A 20,737-nucleotide genomic window follows, 5' to 3' on the forward strand; every position below is an offset into this window, starting at 1 on the left:
CCTCTTGGTGCAGGACGTCGGCGTAAAGGGAACCGGCTTCCAAATCACATGGATAGGCTACTCCTCGCGTCGGCGTGCGGGGCGCGCGCGCCGCCGCTAATTCGCAGATCGCCCGTTTAGCTGCGCAACTGTGACACTTTGTTGACTGTGGGGTGTCACGCGATAGAACTGTGACACCGGGGTTTGTTGACTTCCAGTTCTCTCTTGGTAAAGTAGAGTTTTTAGGACGAGACAGGGTCGGTGGACGTTATTTACATTAATGGAGATAACCGGAGAGCACGGGGACGTGTTTCAGTGATTAAAGGTAAAGTAAAGCCAAACTCCTGCCAAGCTATCTGGCTGCTAAAGTTAGCTTACTCTAGATTTATACTAGTTATTAGTCGAGTGCCTAATTTAACCCACATACGTCAGGGTGTTTAACAGTTTATTTTTTCAGTGAAAACAATAATATCCGGCTAACTTGTTTACCCACCACTGTGTTGCAGGTTTGAGGAGTAAATACTAAGGAAAACGCTCCCGCCCGACGTGAAGTTTGCTGAGAATGGCTAACAGCAGGGATGCCACTGAGAGCACCCCTCTTTTGGACTCCAATAATGGAGCCAGACATTCGCCGCTGTCGGTTTTCAAGGGACGGAGACTGGCATGCGCCGCCGTCCTGCTGGCCGAATCATTAGAACGGATCGCGTTCTACGGCATCACGTCCAACCTGGTGCTCTTCCTCAACACCAGTCCCTTTTACTGGGAGGGCACCCAGGCGAGCCAGGCGCCTCTCATCTTCATGGGGGTCACTTACCTGATTTCACCGTTTGGAGGCTGGCTGGCCGATGCCTACCTTGGGAAGTTCTGGACTATTGTGTCAAGTTTGGTTCTGTATTTTATTGGAATGCTGTTTTTCCCCGTCATATCCAACGATGAAACCAGGATAGACATGTGCGGGGAGGAGATGGCGTTCCCCGTTCAACCTGCTGAGTGTCTGAGCACAAACTTTACCCCGCCGAGCAATGTGACCTGCCCCGTCCGGGCCCCGTATTGTGGCTCGATAATCTATACTGGGCTCTTTCTAGTCGCATTAGGTGTGGGTTCTGTGAAGTCCAACATCACTCCCTTTGGAGCAGATCAGGTAGAGTATGAAGTGAACAAATCGCACGGTGTGTGTGAAACGACCTCTATAAGCATCAGTGGCAGAGAAGAAAGCTAATCAATGGGGTCATTGTTTTTCAAGCTCTAATCTAATCAGGAGCGGGTTAAATCTTTCAGAGTGTACTCACGTGGGGAATCCAAATTGCTTGCAACACTCATTACAAGATTTTAACTTGTCAGTCAATGCTCCTTTTGATAGTGTTCAAATACACAATCAGGGGAAATCTATTGATTGCAGGTAAATGAGAAAATACCAGCTAGAGGTTCGTCCTAGAGCAATAGCAGCAGGTTTAGCCCTTTCCTTCTTTCAATATAAACATATTTACATTTACATTTCTAACTTTACACAGTTGTGTAGTCAAATATTAAAAGCTGGGGCATGGAATTGAAAATGGGATTTACAGTAGAGAAAACTATAGCACTACGTTTTTTTAGCTATAATGTTAATTAATGTTATAGTCATATTCTGCATTTCACGCAGAGTTAGCACTGAAACACAAACACTACTAAAGGCAGACGTAAACAACCACTTACACTGATTAATCATGTGTTAAATAAAGTTGGGAGCAAAAGAGAACAGTGCAGCCCACTGTCATTACCATGCTGTTCTGAGAAGCACATGACCATCTAGTGATCCGATCTAGACTGACACTGCACAACTGCACAGAGCAACCTTGGAAAGAGCCTGGCTCAACATTAGCTTGCACATCCTGAGCCCTTTCTTTCCAGTAGTGAGGTATAACTTTTCACAGCGGCATCTTCAGTGCTCGTATATAAAAAGCATATCACTTTATCACACAGTGATAAAATCTGTGTGTGTGGTGGCTCGGTCCTCGTATGAGCGCAAATGATTTTCTTTCATGCGCATTCAACTGAATTAATTGCATTTCTTCGGTAAGCTAAGGGTGTAGGGTATCATATCAAATTCTAAAAGAATGCCCAAAGCCTCGCTAAGCGGATAAAGTATAAACAAGAAGTTGCTGTTTATTGTGGCTATTTGTTCCTAAATATCCCAATTCCTCCACACTTTCTTTTTCCCTTATACTTTTGGCAGTTTCATGTTTTTGTCATGAGACTTTGAAAACTTTCATATGTTTTTTATAGCTGACCAGTATTAGTCAGTCAAATCTATATGACAGAGCTGTCGGAGTTCAAGGACCCCGAATTCTAAAGCTGAATGATCTTATTTTAAATTATATTGTACATGTGACAAATTACATTTATGTTGCGTCTTTTTTGCTGCCCTAATTCTTATCTCAGGTAAAAGACAGAGGACCAGAGGCCACGCGCAGATTCTTCAACTGGTTCTACTGGTGCATCAATCTAGGAGCGATCCTGTCTCTGGGGGGCGTGGCCTACATTCAACAAAACATCAGCTTCGTAATTGGTTACATCATTCCGACGGTGTGCCTCGGGGTCTCCTTCCTGGTCTTCTTGCTGGGGCGAACCGTGTTCATCAACAAGCCTGCTGACGGCAGCGCCTTCACGGACCTGTTCAAGATCCTGTTCTTCGCCTGCTGCTCTAAAAAACCCAAGGAACCTAACCTGCTCCGGTGGGTGGCATGTCAGACCCGCGTGCCAGTCAATTTAAAGTGGATTTTATGTACAGACAGATTTTATTGCATGTGCTAAAAAAATACACTGAATGACAAACAGCAGGTTTGCAATAAGTTTAGCAAAGGATTGATCGTTCTCTCAGCTGAAAGGCTCTTTCCAACAATACATGTAATACAAGTATTTTTGTTCACGGCAGAGTTGATTGAGACGGTGACTTTGAACCAGTTGGATAACACAGCTAGGTGTTGTTGGTAGACCTTTATGTTTAGACCTCCTTTGATCCCCCTGTATAATTCATTTTCCCCCAGGTCCAGGTGCTCTTTATCGTTCCCTGTGGTGCAAAGTCTTTCTCAAAGGCTGTTATTTAACTCTGCAGCAAAGTAGCATAATCGGTTCAAAAACATGACATTGAATATTTTAAGTTGGCCGATCCTGCAGCCTTTCTAGAACTTCTTATTAAAGCGTTTACTCCAGAGATCGTTATTCTAGGTTTTAGAATAGAATTTATTTCCTACCTAAACAAGGGTTGTTAAGAGAAAACAATATATTACTGTACATATGCCTTACAAAGTTATTTATTTTGATCTGCGTATATACATAATTTCCAATATGAAATAATTCAAAGCTTTTTTCTTTTTTTCTATGAAGTAACAAACCAACACTACTAGACACTGCCAAAGTGACCTATGGAGGAAAATTTCCTGAAGAGAAAGTGGATGAAGTAAAAGCCCTGTTGAAAATCCTCCCAGTTTTCTTCGCCCTCATCCCCTACTGGACTGTGTACTTTCAGGTACGTTTGATTTATACTGACATTCATGAGCTGTGTCTAACATAAGATGAAAAACAAATTTATTACGGGAGAGAAAGGAGAATTACTTCAGGCTGTGACTTTAATCTCTTCATTGTGTTGCAGATGCAGACTACGTACGTCCTGCAGGGCCTCCATCTGAGGATTCCTGATGCTGCCTCAAACAGCACTGCTGACTCCCACCAGGTAACCTACAATATTCTCTGTTCAAGTACCTCTTTAATTAATAATGTCACCACTTCTGGTTATATCTGTGGTTTGACATTGTGATTGACAGCAATAAGCATCAGCCGTATTCTGTTCAGTTAGACAATAACTGTAATTGGGAAGATTGTAAGATTTGCCACTCCTGAAACTAAAGAAGTCAGTAGGTCAATGGGAAGCAGCAGCTGGGGGCGGCTGCAAAGGTTGGTAACGCTGCAGAATGAGTCTGAACTGAACTTTACACACTAATACCTGTCAGATTAGCAACATGCCTGTGATTGTAACTCTCCGCAGCAGGGCCTTCGCTGACGAGTCTGTCAGAATGTGTCTCACACTGACAGACTGCATTATGGGATCTGGAGGACTTTGATGACCAGAACCCCCTTCAGTTACAGCACAGAATACATAGATGCTCTGAAGTCAAAGCTGCAAACGTTATGGAATTGGAATGTGAGGCATGTGTGTTCTGCTTTCTGGACAGGCATGCTTGGGGTGATAGTGAAGTGCACTGACTTCATGGAAATGTGAAGTGAAACATTTGCCTATAAACCACACAAGCTGCCCCAGTCTTGTGTAAAAGGCCACATACACTGTATGATACGATTCTTCAAATTCACTTGAGACCCGTGACATTGTGAAAACAGACTTAGCTGTGTTTACTCGTATGCGACTGTGTCTGACTGTGTTTGAGAGCTGCAGTCTGTTGGCTGCTTATTTATTTTTCGTTATCTATACACTTTATTGGCGATCAAAAGCGGAACTAAGCCCTTTCTGCAACGAGCCTTAACACTTCTCAACATCAAAAAGGAAGTGAGATTAGATGTGTCTATGATGCGCTCCCTCGCCCCACCTGACACATTTCAGTGGTTAAGCTGAGCAAACAGTGTCTCCAAGGAAACGGGTCATACTAATAATGATAACTTTAAGCCTGATATAAGAGTGAAAGTGCTTTTGTTAATTATTTATGATCGGATGAGGTCCTGAAAGCAGTGTGTTGTTGTTGAATACAGTAAATGCTTGATTAATTATGTTAGTATTGGTTTGAATTACGCTTCAAAATATCTGCGCCCTTATCTTGAGTTTTTTCAATTAAGGAGGTGGGTGATTGGAGTAATCTTAACTTGTCTGCTTTGTATGTGCATTATGTATGCTGTTCATTTGGGAACGTACAAAATCACTACGCCACCACGAACACCACCGCAAACCCACCTCTGTTGTTTCATGCTTCACTTTGCACTTTCTATCATTCTTAATATGATAATGCGCAAACAAGAGGGGGGGGGGGCACTCCCGTTGGAACTGTGAACAGATTGCCAGCAGGTACTCCAAGAAATGGAAATTCAATTTGAGAATAAACGATCTTATCGGGGCTGTTAAACGAGAGGCGCATCAGCAGCTCGCATGGCAAACATCCCTGGCATCTTGCAGTCTTTCATTCCCTCCCTGTCAGATATTGGCTGAGCCGACTTTGATGCTAACTACTCTGTGCTAACAGGGCAGTTTCTCATTCTGTTATTTCTCATCCAGTCTGTTGATTAGTGTAATAGTTCCTTTTCTAGAATGAAATTCCTTTCATATTGTAGATATGCTTTTGTGCCGAGTTATTTTTAACTGCCTCGTTTTACACTTCCAGTAAAATAAATTCAGCGGTTTCACTACTAATATTAAAGCTCCAACAATTCTAATTATAATATAACGGTACATATAATAATCCTATTGGAGTTTATATGTTTACTAATAAATGTTTGCGATGTTATATTATGTTTGCTTTTGACCACCTGGTGGTGCCAAAGCAATGTCAAGTCCAGAACACATGCACTCATTTATCCTCACAAACACCTACCGAACTATGCTGAAACTCTTCAAAGTTTTAATTGCTTGTTTCAACCAATTTTCACCTGGTCTTTCTCCCCGGATCCTCCAGATGATGTTCCGTTTCCCAGCCGCCTGGCTCACCATGTTTGATGCGGTCCTCATCCTCATGCTGATTCCCCTTAAGGATAAAGTGGTGGACCCCGTCCTGAAACGTCGCGGCCTCCTCCCCTCCTCCCTCAAGAGGATTGCAGTGGGAATGTTCTTTGTGATGTGGTCAGCTGTGGCAGCAGGTGAGTGCATTAGACATCACAACGCTGTCACATAAGTAGGCCAGAGGAAAAAAAACAGCAGACACCGGGGAAACAACAAGGTTAGCACTTTCTGTGGTGAATGCTACACATAATCAGTACATCCAACCCAATGAGCATCGAGGCGGCGCTGACACACCAACATGATTCCCCAGTTTAATTAAACGAAGCACTAGACTAATTTGTCATTACCATACATTCGTACAGATGTGACAGTGTACAGGGAATACAGATGCCCCTGAATAAAACATGTTTTAAACCTAGCATAGAAAACAAACAGCACGTTGTTTTTTTTGGAGTGCAGGGGGAGCTGTAGTATCTCAGTTTTTGCTCTTGAATGACTGCACCCGCTTTCATTCGAGCTGCTCAGTCATACTCTCCTCCAGCCTGTGGATTATTTGGAAATAAAGTTCCAGCCAGAGCTGTCAGTGGGCTCTGCTGCACTGTAATATGAAGGCAAAGATGCTTTAAGGGGAACAAAGCCACAGTCATGAAATGAACACATGACATATTTCCTTTAACCTCTGCAGCTTTTTTTTCCAGTATATAGAATTTAAACCTGCTTCTTCATTTCTGATCATAGATATTGACTGATGTTCCTCATTCTGTTAATGTTCAAAGAAAAAGTAAAACGACAATTGCAAACCGGTTCATCATTTTAAATACAGGCTTCAAGATTCAAGGCTTTTTAGCCCATAATTTGAATAACCGCTGTTTGAATGTTATGAGTACCATCTACGGGCTGTACAATCTGTGGATTAAAGAAAATGTCTGAGTTGTATTTGAGTTGATTTATATAAAGAAAGAAAGCTGTACCTGACTAAACATTTAATTCTGTGCCATAAATTATAAGGACATATTAAAGAAAATAAAGTTTGTTGAAGAAGAGTTTTTGGATGGTCTAGTAGTCTGAGCGTTATTAAAGCCTGACTTAGCCCATCAAAAACCTCCCTTTTCAATCAGGAAGATTCAGTAAAAGTCTATTACCCAAATCTAATGTGTCTACTTTCCAGTTTAAAGTAATATTTGCCTCTCAGAGGACATGAGCGTTTCTAGAAGTATAGGTGCTCTAACATGTTCATTTCTGGGTTTCAAAAGCCATTCAGGTATTTACTTTTCCATTTGGGTTTTGAAAGAAAGTGCAATCCTTGCATTTGAATTTGAGCAAAATAAATTCAGAATATTGCAGAAAGCAATTTGGACTCTTGCGAGTGGAGAGAAAGGGTTTACGTCGGTGCAGTGATGTGAACATTGGTCACAGAAATGAAAGCCTATATGCTGGTGTGCTAGTGTGTAACACAGATGGGACCTGGATATTAGGAGTCAAATCAGACAAGTGAATTTGATCTGTACAGTAATTTATGTTATGCCGATACAGTATGAGATTGTATCTACATTTTATTGTGCCAATATGTCATCCAAGAATAATTTGCTGAGCCCGTGTTGTTTATCCCCAGCGTTTCCTTTCTTTAACAGTTCTTTAGTTACACACATTGACTCCTGGGAGTTGTCATACGTTGGTATTATATTTCCATCTGTACGTTCCCCAGCTGTGTCGTCTTCTTGGTGGACGGCCAGACTGATGACGTCTTCTGGCCAAAGAACAGCCAGTCTAACGCATCGTCAGCCTGTCACTTCAGACCGATTCAGGGAGAGATGCATCACCAAGTGCTTGGAATTTTGTTGTGTAGATGTGGAGTGGCACAAGGACTGCTCGACAAAAAGAGCAATGCTGGGTGGACAGTGGATAGACCTCGTTCCCCCACAGAGTCAGTACAGAAAAGCAGAGGGAGTTTTCCTTAGGATGTTTTGCTTTTTCTAAACCTTATGCACTGCTTTGGATGAAGCTTTTGTTTTTTTTTAAGGTCCTATCTGTTTCTTTTTATAATTAAAGGGGGAGCGGACTTATCAAGGATAAAGACAAACTAGGCGCGTGCGGTTATGATGTTAGGTTTGCTCTGGGCAGCCCAGTGGCCACGCCGCCGGAGATGAGCAGCTGGTATTATTGGATAGCTGGATTACAAGGCTGCAACTCCTCTCAAATACAGCATTAAGTGTAGTTATGATAGGAGGCTGTCTCTGGGACTTATCTGGAAATAGCCGCCGGTTACGTGATAATAGCTATTGAATAAAGCTTTTAGAAGGCAGCGGTGGTTGATGACAACTGCTTCGCTCTTAGTAAAAGACCAGTGTAGAAGGTTCAATAATAACTGCCATAATATGAAAGCGTGTAGATGTGATCCTAATGATGTGATCGAGGACTGTATTATTACAACTATCTAAATCCTGAATAGACTTTCACCGAATCCTTTGTCAGTGTTCTGAACTAAAGAGTGACAAGTGATTTAATGGGTGTTACTTCGTCCTTGCTGAGCTACACAGTCTTTTACACATACCCAGTGCCCTGTTTGTTCAGTCTTACAGTACACTGCAGAATTCTACCTTGTGTCTTGTCACGCTGCCAAGGTTCTGACTCACTGTGTTTTCTGTGTTCGTCTCCCCCCCAGGTATTTTGGAGACCAAGCGGCTGGAGATTGTCAAATCAAATGGTACCATTGACCAGGTGCTTGGCAACGTTATCTACTACGCTGCAGATTTGCCCATATGGTGGCAAGTGCCTCAGTATGTGCTGATAGGCATCAGTGAAATCTTCGCAAGCATTGCAGGTACAGTTTTTGATATTTCTTGTGGAATTTGCAGCTAATAAAAGCTGCAATTTAGCGCCGTGGCTGTGTAGACATGATAATTGAGACAAACACTGAGTAACGGTTCTTGTACTAACGAGCGTCATGATGCGGGCTGGTCTGATCCTTCACATTGAGCTACTTTGAATGGATTGTGGTCTAAAAGACGTAGTGCCCATTCTTCTAAGCGCAAAGCAATGAAGACAAATGTGCAAACGCTTTTCGAGCAGTTTGTTTGATTCATTGCCAGACTGCACCCAGCTTAATGTGTTTGTGGGTTGTAGTCCATAGTAAATAACCCAAGACGTCAATCGATAATTGATTGTCCTGAATTTCACAAAGCTCTGCAGGACATTGTTTAGTAATGGGACATTTTATAAATAATGTTTGGATAAAGCAATCTTTTAAATCTGAAACAATGGTGAATGGCTTCAGCCAATCACTGGCCTCATACAGTAGCATCGGTGCCTACATTATGACTATTACACTATGTCCTGGCCCTTGATGAGATACAGTAATACAATACAGTGTGCAAATTTATCTGATACAGTATGTGCTCTCTCGCTCATGTTTAACTCTTAATTATCCAATTAGCCTTCCTTCCCTGCTGACACATTTAATGTCACACTTTGTTTCCCAAAAATGATGAGTTTAGTCTTAGCACCGTGAGGGTGCTGACAGTTACGCATACACCAGCACTCAGCTTTCACTTTTTCTTACTTCCACATTACACTGCGAGAACTGCAGCAACAAAGAGCAGTATTATGCTTACTGTCAAGCCATAAGTATGGCATATTACATTTGAAATTGTGAGAGGCAGCATGCTGGGTTTGTAACAAAAAGAAATTATATGGGGCTTCAGCCACTGCAGTAAAGGATGGCTTCAGTAAACATGCCACGCCATGAAATGTTTGTTTTAGGAGAGAGATTGTTTTACATGTAAGTGCATGTTAAGTTGTGGAAGGGTTCTGACATTTTTAGAAATATTGATGCTGTTGCTTGGCTGCTGAGTGGGCAGCGTTGGGTGTTTTCTTCCACCACTGTGGGTCATCCGAACCAGGAAGCTTTGCTTGGGATCAGTCTTTGTGTCGTACAGCAACCCCAATGCATTGTCAGGATTGTGGGGCTGGATTAGGGCGCTCAGGTGTGAACGCGCTGTTGGCACGCGTCGCAGCATGAACCTGATGCAGCCAGCGTGTGGAAGTCAGCGTGGAGTTAAGTTAGCGTGTGTGCTGTGACGGCCCCCAGATTTTGTGGGGACAATCACCGAAATCCCCAAGCCACAATGCGCTAATGCTTCGCAGTATGGTGGCTTTCATAACTGTGTGGTACTCTGTTGTGTCGGGCCTATAAAAGATGTCAAAATATCTGCAGGTTGACACAGAAAACTACTAACTGAATTCACAAATGAATAAGTGCATCATCTCAGTCTTTTAAAATGAGGTGTGTGTGTGTGTGTGCGTGCGTACGCGCATTGATATATGCCTTGATATGTAAATATCAGTGATTCCTGTTGATGTCCCCGTAGTTAATACCAATGAAATGTTATTTCAACACACAGCCACTGAAAATGTAGCAGCCTTTGGTTTCCAGAGAGCTTGGTGTTGCAAAAATAATGAAGAGAAAAGCCCTGAATCAAAAAAGGCTAGAAGAGCTGCGCCTGAACTGCCGCCCTTAAGCTATTTGATACTTAGCAACTCACTGAGGGCATCTGCTGAAAGCTGCTCAGTATGATGTTGGGTCTCATTTCTCCTGAACACTGACCCAAAGTAAAGACTAAATGCTATAAGCTGTAATAAGGAATGACACATTGCCACAGTGACGCTATGGTAGCAAGGAAACGCCTATCATGTCAAGTTGTGAGAGAACAATAAAAAAAAAAAAAAATTGAGATTTTGTGTTTGTGAAAAGTGCATTGAACAGTGCGGCAGCTGTGGCCCGGCTGTATTTATGCTACAGTACATTATACTGTGTGTTTGTGTGCCTGTCTGGCTTCATAATCATTATATCGGTGATTTGTATTCAGATACAACAGGCCGTGTTGCACTCGTCTCTTCCATATACGTAGCTCTTACCTCACCTCAATGTCAAAACGTGAAAATTGAACCATTCATGCGGCATTTCAGACTTTTTCCTCCACAGTGAAGGATGATTTACCCTAGCCGATCCAGTCACTTCAGTGTTTCTGTGGGACTGAAAACTCTGTCAACGTTCCGTTAAAAATATCCACAAATGTGGTTTTATTAGATGAGATAATTCTATAAAGGCCTGGAATCCACAGCCAAAAGAAAGCCTAATCCAGACATAACAAATCTATAGGGAGCCCTAAAATAAACTTACAGTACTTTCTCCCTCCATGCCATCCCACAGGACTTGCATCAAGGAACACTGGCTGGCAGAAATGTGACATATGTCTGGTAAAGATGAAAAATTTCCCCTTAGTCTTCCTGTTTGAATAAATCTTTTTAAAACCTCCGGTGCCGTCAAAGTTCCTCGCTGGAATTCCTATTCTTGTAGGGCGATGCGTAATTCATTGCACATACACACCACCAACATTTGTCTGCTTTCAGGCACTTAGAATATGCAAAAGCTTCTGATTCCCTGCAGTATTTTTAATTATATATTGCAATTTTAAAAATGTTAAAGGATAATGAAAAGAAAGATCATCCCTCCAACAATGCCGCCGGGAGCAAAAATACGTACACTGTACATTTTGAATTCCATGCTTTTGTGTTTTTTTTTCTCAACAATAATTCTGACTTTTGTTTGAGAAAGGTCAGTGTTTGTTTTGTGTGCGGGGTGAAAGTCGTGGATGTCGCTTTGATTGTATCTTGAATTAATGTCGTCACACAGCGTGTTTAACAGTGCTGGTCGATGTTGCTGTAGCTGCTGTATCCGCACCAGTCCTGTCATATGCGTTGACCGGTGTTTGTTGCAATCCAAAGGTTAGCTCACACTATAAAAAAATATATTGTGGGCAACTTGTGGAAAGGTCACGCATGTGCTCTACTGACTAATAACCCTCTGTTCGCCGTGTTCTAATCTCGTTCCTTTTCTCTTTTTTGCACAAGTCGTTCAGGTATCAGTGAGAAAGACTGTTCATCACTTTAAACTGTGCGGTGTCCCCCTTCAAGGAAGGTCTTAAAAAGCAAACGTATTTAACTGCAGCTCCCTAATCTCTACTGACAGACGTAGCTATGGGGCCTCATTTGAAAAATCACATGTTTGAGGTGCCATGAAATTATCAATGTCAGCTTGCAGGCAGACGGATCTCTAGGTATAAAAAAAAAGGACTGAGATTAATTTTCTTTCCTCGTCCTTCGCTGCTCATTTTCTTTTCTTTCTTTCATATCACAGTAAATAGAGTGTTACGCCAGAAATAACTGTTTTGTGATCAAACAAAGTAGGTATCTAGCAACGGTTCTCTAAACCTGTGCCACCGTGGTAGATTAGTGCACAACACGCTGTTGAAGAAGCCATTTGATGTCACATACTGTACAGGATGCTAAAAGGACAGTCACAGTCACTATATAAATGGCAACAAGACTGCTGTTATACCCAAGTGAATGGTGTTATTCTAGTGTGTGTGTAAATACATGTATATCTACTGTGCCACTGACTGTACTGCACTTTCAGCATCCACACTAGTTCTGCATCTTTACCCTACAAACATCTCCAATAAGGAAATAAAAAGCTGTATATGTTTGTGTTGTTACAGGTCTGGAGTTTGCCTACTCTGCAGCCCCCAGGTCCATGCAGAGTGCCATCATGGGACTCTTCTTCTTTTTTTCTGGGATTGGGTCCTTCGTGGGCTACGGTTTGCTGGCTATTGTCTCGCTCAAGGCCATTGGCTGGATGTCGTCCCACAAGGATTTCGGTAGGAGCAGCTCACACACTCATGATATGCGCTCTCCTTGTTACATATAACAAGGAAGGTGAAATCATGAGAAATTAAAAGAGATATAACAGAATGTTCAATTCAGACTATCATATATAATGTGAACCGGTTTACTCATACGAATTCAGGCTTGTGAGGTCTCAGTGATTTGTCAGTTGATTAGAGGTGCACATACTGTAAAGGGAGGCTCACACAACATGATGTTTGTTTTAGGTTACAGATTGATGCTTCTCACTTTCTGATGCCTCTGACTGACTGACCTTAGTCAGACCTCAGACCTCTTTTTTATTGGGCAATGCTGCACCCGGCCGAGTGCAGCATTGACTCTGCACGTCGACTGTTCGTATGGACTCGTAATAGAATTCTTGGTATTGATCCCAAATGCAGAATTGTATTTTCCAGACGCGCACCTTAATACTGTTCTTGTGCTGATTGAAAATGCACTTAAATAGTTTGTAAATTAGATGCGGGAGGGGCAACGCAGCATGCGGTCCTTCCACTTTAAGAGCGTTTGCTTTAATAAATAGACATGTCAGACTAACGACAAAAGGTTTGTGTAAATCTGTCTAAGTGGTAAAATGAATAGTGTGGTGGTGGCAGCAGATGGATGGGCTCCCCAGCGAGTGGAGGCTCCCAACCCAGATGCACTTTTCCCTTAGCGTGCTGTAAATAAGCCAACACTGTAAATTGTTTACCCACAACCACCTAATAGCTCATTAATACGGCGCGCCGACAGGTGGGGAGGTGCTTTTGATGATGTTAGCACTGGAAGATGCTTGGCACGCTTCATAAATCCATCCTGTGCTCAGCCTCGCTTAACTTGAGGGGCAGTTAAACGAGAGCTGAATTGCCCATAAGACTCCTTTTTTGCTTTCCAAAACAAGCCATTTGAAAGGTAAGCTGCAGAAATAGTACAAAATAGCCTCCTGGCCACTGATAAAAGACATGTGGCACAAAGCATTAAGTACAGTCAGGGATCATGCAGTTTGTTTTTGTGGCTGTTTTCCACAGTTTGTTGGATGTTAGCTTCTTCCGCATCTCATTGCTGTGTAGGTGGAATGGATTCAACTTATTTCCATAGCTGCGGGCGAGGCGCTGTGCAGTAAACAGCATCTTGGATGTGCGATGCTGAGTTGTACTGGGCTGTGCAGGCCTGAAGACGGATGAGCAACATTAATCACAGGCTGGGGTTTTGATTACATAGCCCTGCTCCTCTTAAGTAAAGCTGTCCCCGGAGCATTACACGGAGATGGCACCGCCAGCCTGGCGCAACACTTGTGGGTCCTCAACTCCTGTTGTGCTGTGGCTCCATCCTTCCCTGCATGAAGTAGTGGAGCACAGGTGAAGTGCCCCATACAGCACAGGCTCCAGTGAGACTATTATGTATGACCACCGGTTTGTGTAGAACTAGACAGGGTGCAGCTCCGTGTTTGCTTTTGCAGTAATTATTAAGCTCACCCCCATCGACGAGAACAGTTCACTGAGACTAGAACCAGAATAATTAGTCAAATAGCTGTTTAGTCATGCGGCAGCTTTGATTAAACTGCTTGATTGTTACTTAATTGTTTATTTGTTCCACCATTTAAAATTTAAATATCCGCTGTTTTTCTTCCTCTTCTGCGTTATTACACTCACTGTTTTTAGACTGTGATACATCTATTTAAAATTGGCAGACATTATTTGGCTTCATGAAAAACAAAAAGTCATAAATCAAATACAAAAATAATCAACAGATTAACTCATAAGAATATGTAATAATACAGTACACCTCAGTACAGTGTCAGTCATACAAAGTAAAAACAATTCTGTACTATGCACTCACTTAAATAATCCCTTTCATGTCACGTGTATTCATATTATGTCTGTAACTTTCAAACTGTATTTTAGCCACATCCGTCTTCGACTTTTGTATTTTAGCACTTATGATCACGTAAGCGCACATATTGAACTAATTGAGCCCCATGGTTTCATCTGGTGGAGCAGTCATCCATCAGCCTTTTATTTGGTATTTTTATAGGTTTGGTGTAACATCATCTCATCTTGAAGTGGTTTTAACTTTATAAGTTGAACCATCATCCTCAACTCTCTCGGGCAGCATTAGTTTATACTCGGGAGGAGTTTTTTTTTTTTTTTTTTTTACTCAGAAATTCTTTTGTTGCATTGAATTTGTTTCACGGAAGTCCTTCACACGCGGTGAATGGTTTTTGTGAGCTGCTCTGATCACATGACAGGAAATGGCATTTCCTTTGACCGGTCCTGACTGATCCTATATCAGATATCCAGGACGGGTTTGAACATTCTGAACGGGCTGACATTCGCACATCCTGTTCATGAGGTGTTGGATCACACTTAGTGAAATGTCAGTGTTTTAATGGACAGCTTTTTTTTGTTAGAAGTGGCGACTTTATCACAAACCCTCCTTCTGTCAGAAAAGGCTCTATTTGAGAATGATTCTTTTCCCGTATGTATTAGACTCCAAGAGCAACCGAGAGCACATCAACGTATTTAGCATGTTGTGGTCCTTTCCAGAACATTCACCAGCCAGAGAATAACTTCAGTATATACTGTAAGTAGATTTATAGTTGAAACAAAACAGACATCGATTCCTACTTTGATTCCATTCCAAGGCAGGGGATGTCATTGAAAGCAGTGAAGCATTAAAATGTCGGGTCCTTCCAGCGAGTGTCTGGATCAACTGATCCATTTAAACCTTAAATTGATATTGAACCATTTCATCTGGACTCACATGGTTTGTTCCAAGTATATCATCCCACAACTTCACAGTCTATGACTCAGATATTTGATAAGTGACCCCTGTCGTCTGGAAAGTCAATATATTCACAATCTTGTCGTTTACTGACACAGAGCTGTAACATTTTGTCTGAGCTCACATGTCGAAATCTCACAGATAAATTGTGTAACAATACTAGTTCTCTAATTCTTCACTGCGCCTGCTCTGCACCTCCGCCTCCCACATTCTGAAGATGCCTTTAAAATAATTGTCAAATATTTATGGGCTTCATTAATGTTTTTTACAGCAAGCCCTTGTTTAGTCTTTTTGCTGCTGTAATTATTCTTCCATATTTTCAAAAGTGCTTAGCAGCCAAATGGGCCCTTGGGGGGTGGAGGGAGAGAGAGAGCAGGAGGTAGAGTCTAACTCATTGTCTAATAAAATCTAGGCAAGGAACTGTACAAAACTGAAACCTTGCACAATTTTCGGGACTTTTTTCAAAAAAATTGGATGCTGTGTTTTTAAAAAGAAAGAAAAGAAATGTTAAGGTTTCGTCCTCTAATTTTCTTCTAAATCATGATTTGTTTTTCGCTCAGCCCTGCAGTTGTTTTACTGTATACCGTCCAGGTGTTACTTTTACTCATCCTGTTTGACTAAAGGTTTGTAATTTGCAAGCTATGATTTGTGTATTTCTGCGTATGACTGCAGCAGCTGAATCGTTGACTGAAAAAACAAGGATGCAATTGTCTTTTTCTGTCGTCAGTACATTGTTTTGCATTTCATGAATCATTTCTCTCTCTCTTGTTTTTTTATCTATATGTCACAATACAAACATTTAACCAGATTAAGTTGACAGCCAAATAAGTTGCAGCTGCGTCGGGGTCAACGTGTTTGTCAGGTTTTCCTTTCGCCAGTCGCTCCGTTAACGCTCTGGCAGAGCTTCACAGCCGTCAGCCAGCGTTCTGTTCCCAGATCAAAGCGTCCCGGCTGCAGAAGCAGCCCAGTGCACGGAACGGTGACAGAGAAGCACTTCTGTGTGCCGCGTCCTGTCATCGCCGGGGTTCTTTCTTCCCCCGGTTTTTCTAATTATCTCCCAGAGCATTCACGCAGCACACAGAGCGGGAGAAGGATTATCTACATCCACGACACGCGTGGCCACGTTGCGCCGTGTGATCTGCTCTACTCATCGCGTGTGATCATGCAAAGTGCCCGCGTCACTTTGTTTCAAATGACTAAATCCTGCTCTTTGATCAGCCGCGAACGGCACCCTGTTAAATCATGAATGACATCATGAATGACAACATGAAGGCTTGTGTTTCAGCACCTTTCTGCTTTCTCCAGTGCACCAAGGTGGCCCTTGGTTTGGCCCCTGTCTTAATCACAGCTGCCGACACTGTATGCGCTTGTTTTTATCCAATCTATGTGGTACAGCATTTAAAGAACCTTTCACTTTATACTGTAACAGATCATGAGAGACAAGTACTTTGCCTTGTCTCGTTGATGTTTTATTTGATTCCCAGACCTCAGCACTTGTAGAAAGCATTAAGGTCAGTAATATAAAACTCCGGGATTTCAAAGGCTACGTCTCAGTTCCCTTAAGTGTATCCATGTTTCCCTCAGTTGCGTCTCTCTTTCAAGTCCCTCTTCGCTAAAATTGTGAGGGGAGGCAAGCAAAAAAAAAAAAAAAAAAAAAGCAAAGTAAGATGAAACAAGAAAATGTGTTTTTAGAGGAATGACACATCCTTTCCTCTTAGCCTTGATTTGAAGTGACGTCCGTTTCTGGTGATGGTGGCTTAGCTGGATCAGCTGTCACTCAGATTTTAGAGCTCTGTGTCGACTTTTTCAGTCTGGAGCTCATATTTGCCCGTATGCACGCTCTCCAAGTAATAATTAGGATGTTGACTTATCATAGTGAGCATAGTGTTATTTCCCTGTTTAAACAGCTTGACAACCATCTTTACATGTTTTAAAAGTGGCCTGCTATATTACTCTGTGCTCCGATCACTCAACTGCAGAGCATACATTTGCTTGGTTTAGTGCAGCAATGTTTTCTTTTTAATCTACAAATTGTTTTATTTTTCATTTATTGGCCTTCTGTTCCAATTCTTCATAAAACTCATCTTCAGTACATACAAGCGATAGCAGAGACCCAACTGTGAGCCGTTGGGGGAGCCAGGAATGGCTCCGCCCACTTTGCAGCTGTATATCTGCATCACATTGAACACATTCCAAAATAATTACAGCTGGAAAAAAAACCCAAAAAGCTCTGCTCTAGTCTATAACCAGCACCGTGACCCAGAGGGTCGTAAACTTTACAGAGAGGTGTAATTAGACTGTGCTCGCGTACGCCGCGCACACCCCTGCTATGTGAATAGGCAGTAGTTGAATTGAGAATTGCTCCCATATTTAATTAAAATCAAGCCCGCTTCTCTTTCTCTGGCTCTTTATCCGTTGTGACAGCTCCACACGGAGAAGCTAATGGGAGCTTTTGGAGGAAGGCAGCAGATTGCTTTGGGGCTTCACGTTTGCTCATTTGATGGTAATGGAAGATGTAAGCTATAGGTATCTCTGCTGCACCTTCTCTAAACGCTGTGACGTGAACCACAGATGTTTCACGCTGTGGCGTGAGGTGCAATGTCTCCCTGCACAGCAAACGAGTAAACGGACTCCCTGTTTGCCGCTGCTGACTTGTCACCAAACCTGTGTGTTCTCGCCAACGTTGCCCTTCACGTAAACCTGTTTAGAACTTTCCTCTCCAGCGTCGCTGCAGAATGAGAGCGCCCGCTCCAATGAAGGGCTCAGCAAATACAACTGCAGTTATGGGCTGGAGTTGAAAGCTGCTTTTCTCTGGGCGCAGCATGAACAGGGTGGGGGGTTGTCAGCCAGTGGCATACAGCGATTCTAATGTACTGTACTGTTGTATGTACTGTTCTACTGTATGACCTCGGGTCCGGGAGCTTCTTCATCTCCCTGCCCCACACAGGTTATACTGCACTTCAAACCCTGCATATCATAGTGAAAGCGCTCTTTTCCCACCTTTTTATTAGACACCGTTCCCACGAGGAAACAAACTGTCCTTTAGTACAGATGAAAGACTTCCTGCCTGCGATCGCAGCCGAGGGCTGATATTGCTCTGTTATTTCTGATGCTTCGGTCCCAAGTCGCTGACGGTTTGCTGTAACAGCGGCGCATTGCAGGGTCAACTGTCTTCACTTTCAGAAGGCTTCACTGTGCTGCGATGAGATGTAACAAGCCCCCGCCGCCCAAACCTAATTCCTGACAGAACCGAGTTTCACCGCCGTGCTCACTTCAAGCTCGCCTTTCATGTCTAGCGAAAACAGAGCAACCTGCCACGGTTTGCGGCTCGTGGCCATTTACCTTTGGTAAGTCTTTTAACACAGAGCAGTACTTTGTGATAAAAGACTGCTCCCGCTGCCCCCTCTCAATATACACTACCTTCACCGTCTCTTTTGTTCTCCAAATTTCCATATTTGTCATTTCGCCGTGCAACTTTGGGGTTTCAGCCATCTCAGCTGCCCGTTATCCCTGTACTACTGTGCATTACTGTATAATAATATCTGTCTCTCCTCTCTTTAAGGCAATATCAACGACTGCTCCCTGCACTACTACTTCTTCCTCCTCGCCGGCATCCAGGGCCTCACCTTGCTGGTCTTCCTTATTGTCTCTTTTAAGTATGACAAGCAGAAGAGCAGAGCGGGAAGCCAGAGGCAGAGACACGTCTCCTCTTGACCTCAGCGCCGGCGTCCAGGTTGCCTTCATCATACCTATCAGTCACTGCCCAAAGACCCGGTCACATAGGTGTTCACTAATCAGATTCTACCATATAAACTATGGGTTTACCCGTGATCCTGTCATGGCTATACAGTATACGTCATGTGTTTATTCTAGATTTTGGGTGGTTGTACTTGACCGTTTTATGTATTGGATGTATGGATGCACAGGTACAGTACCACTCAATGAACAGAGAAGAGATGTTCTACTGTCCTTTTTACTCTCGTTGCCTTTCTTTGATCATTTGCACTCGACTTTAGTAGCGATGCCAGATTCTGGTGTTTGTTTTTAGACTCTTACTGTGCCACCCCTTGGTTTGACACTTGGTTTTCAAACTGACCGCTTCAACAAAGATCTTTGAACCTTTGCATCACATGCACTGTGCCTGAAGACTCCAGCAACATGTGATCATCTTGTTGCTCAATGCATTTAGATACCAAAGGTGATTTCATGTCGGAGACAGAGAAGCGCTCGTTAATCTACATGAAGACGTTAATAATCTAAGAGGAGGGGTGATCTCTCACACTTATGTCCCACTGTCTGTGGCTGCATAATTCAAATCTATTTAAATCCATTCGATAAACACGACCATAAATGAATAATCACAACTCCTTGTGTTAAAAATACTCCACTTTCATGATGCATAGTTGTATTGTGATTAAAAAGAGTTCTATAATTAATACTTAAAACATAACCTGTCATCTCATAAGAATTTCACAGCATTTGTTGTCTGAGACGATTTTCTGTGTTATCGCGGCTTTGCAGCTTTGCAAGGAACTCTTAAAAAAGAGGCTGCCTTTTTTTTTGTATTTATTACACTGTGATGCATTTATTTTAGCTTTTCACTGTTCGGAATAATGCCAGTGTTTGGAAATCTCAGAGTAAGTACAGCACACGGTACAGAATTTTATTAAGCAAGAAAACTCAGGGCTGTAGGATTAGTGTTGAGTGACGCAACTCTGTGAGAAATGCAAAACTGCCTTTGGGAGCTTGGAGCCGTGTTTACCCTGTGGTGGAAATAAAGTTACTTGTCTGCACAAAACGCCACGAGCTGTCTCACCGATAGCATCCGATGCCTGTTAGTGATTTAACTGGCCGAACAAATGGGTGTTTTACTGCATATTTTATATACTTGCCTCGTTGCCTCAGTCATCTGACGGAGATTTCTGAACTGTATTGAGTTTTTAAAATGCTACAGAACTGGATACTTCTGGTGGTAATATTTGTGACCATTAAAGTTGTGCACGTTACAAACTGACTTTGTCATTTGCTGCTTTGTTGCAAGTTTCAGTGAGTTTTACCCTGTAATGTAGCATTAATATGTTTCAGGCCTGTAGATGTCTTTAGCACGAATAGTGACTTGATCGTCCCATGATGTTTTCTGTGATTCCCATCGACTTCCTACATAATTAATGTTACAAAATACACACCCTGTGGCAGGCTGTTGAGAAACACGGAGGTGTGAGGCCCCGGTTTGCATTCCCATCGCGGAAGCGGCGGGTTTCTCCTCCGTTTCATCAGACAGAGATTGAAATCAACACGTGAATAGAGAGATGCTGGGGCCCTCTACCCGTCAGGGCCGTTTCCTGTTTAATTTAGTCCGAGAGCCCGCATCGCCATGGCCGAGCAGACAGCTTGATGTTTGAAACCAGCACAATGCCTGCGGGTCATAATTCTAGTGAGGCCACTTGTTTCTCATGTTGATGGGGATTTCTGACACTTGGGAGCAGAACTGCAAGGCTCAGATATATAGTTTGGGTCCTGGCCTCCCAATACTTTTAGCGGATTCATTGGCCAGGT

General features: G+C 42.7%; 1 protein-coding gene across 1 annotated transcript; it reads left to right on the forward strand.

Annotated features, from left to right (window-relative positions):
• The first annotated feature begins 102 nt into the window (after positions 1–102).
• slc15a4 (solute carrier family 15 member 4) lies at positions 103–20,195 on the forward strand. Its single transcript, XM_029160720.3, has 9 exons — positions 103–304; positions 486–1,120; positions 2,401–2,693; positions 3,346–3,487; positions 3,611–3,691; positions 5,634–5,814; positions 8,340–8,498; positions 12,235–12,393; positions 18,744–20,195. Exons 2-9 carry the CDS (start codon positions 542–544, stop codon positions 18,893–18,895), a joined length of 1,746 nt encoding a protein of 581 aa, XP_029016553.1. The 5' UTR covers positions 103–304; positions 486–541; the 3' UTR covers positions 18,896–20,195.
• Positions 20,196–20,737: the final 542 nt, after the last annotated feature.

The sequence above is a fragment of the Betta splendens genome, chromosome 9, assembly GCF_900634795.4.
Source record: "Betta splendens chromosome 9, fBetSpl5.4, whole genome shotgun sequence".
Lineage (NCBI taxonomy): Eukaryota > Metazoa > Chordata > Actinopteri > Anabantiformes > Osphronemidae > Betta > Betta splendens.

What these genes read in the sequence shown, in the direction of transcription:
- slc15a4 (XM_029160720.3), top strand. Translation starts at nt 542, where the DNA reads ATGGCTAACAGCAGGGATGCCACTGAGAGCACCCCTCTTTTGGACTCC. An exon ending in GCACTGCTGACTCCCACCAG is followed by an intron (nt 3,692 to 5,633) that starts GTAACCTACAAT and finishes CGGATCCTCCAG; the next exon opens with ATGATGTTCCGTTTCCCAGC. An exon ending in GTCGTCCCACAAGGATTTCG is followed by an intron (nt 12,394 to 18,743) that starts GTAGGAGCAGCT and finishes CCTCTCTTTAAG; the next exon opens with GCAATATCAACGACTGCTCC.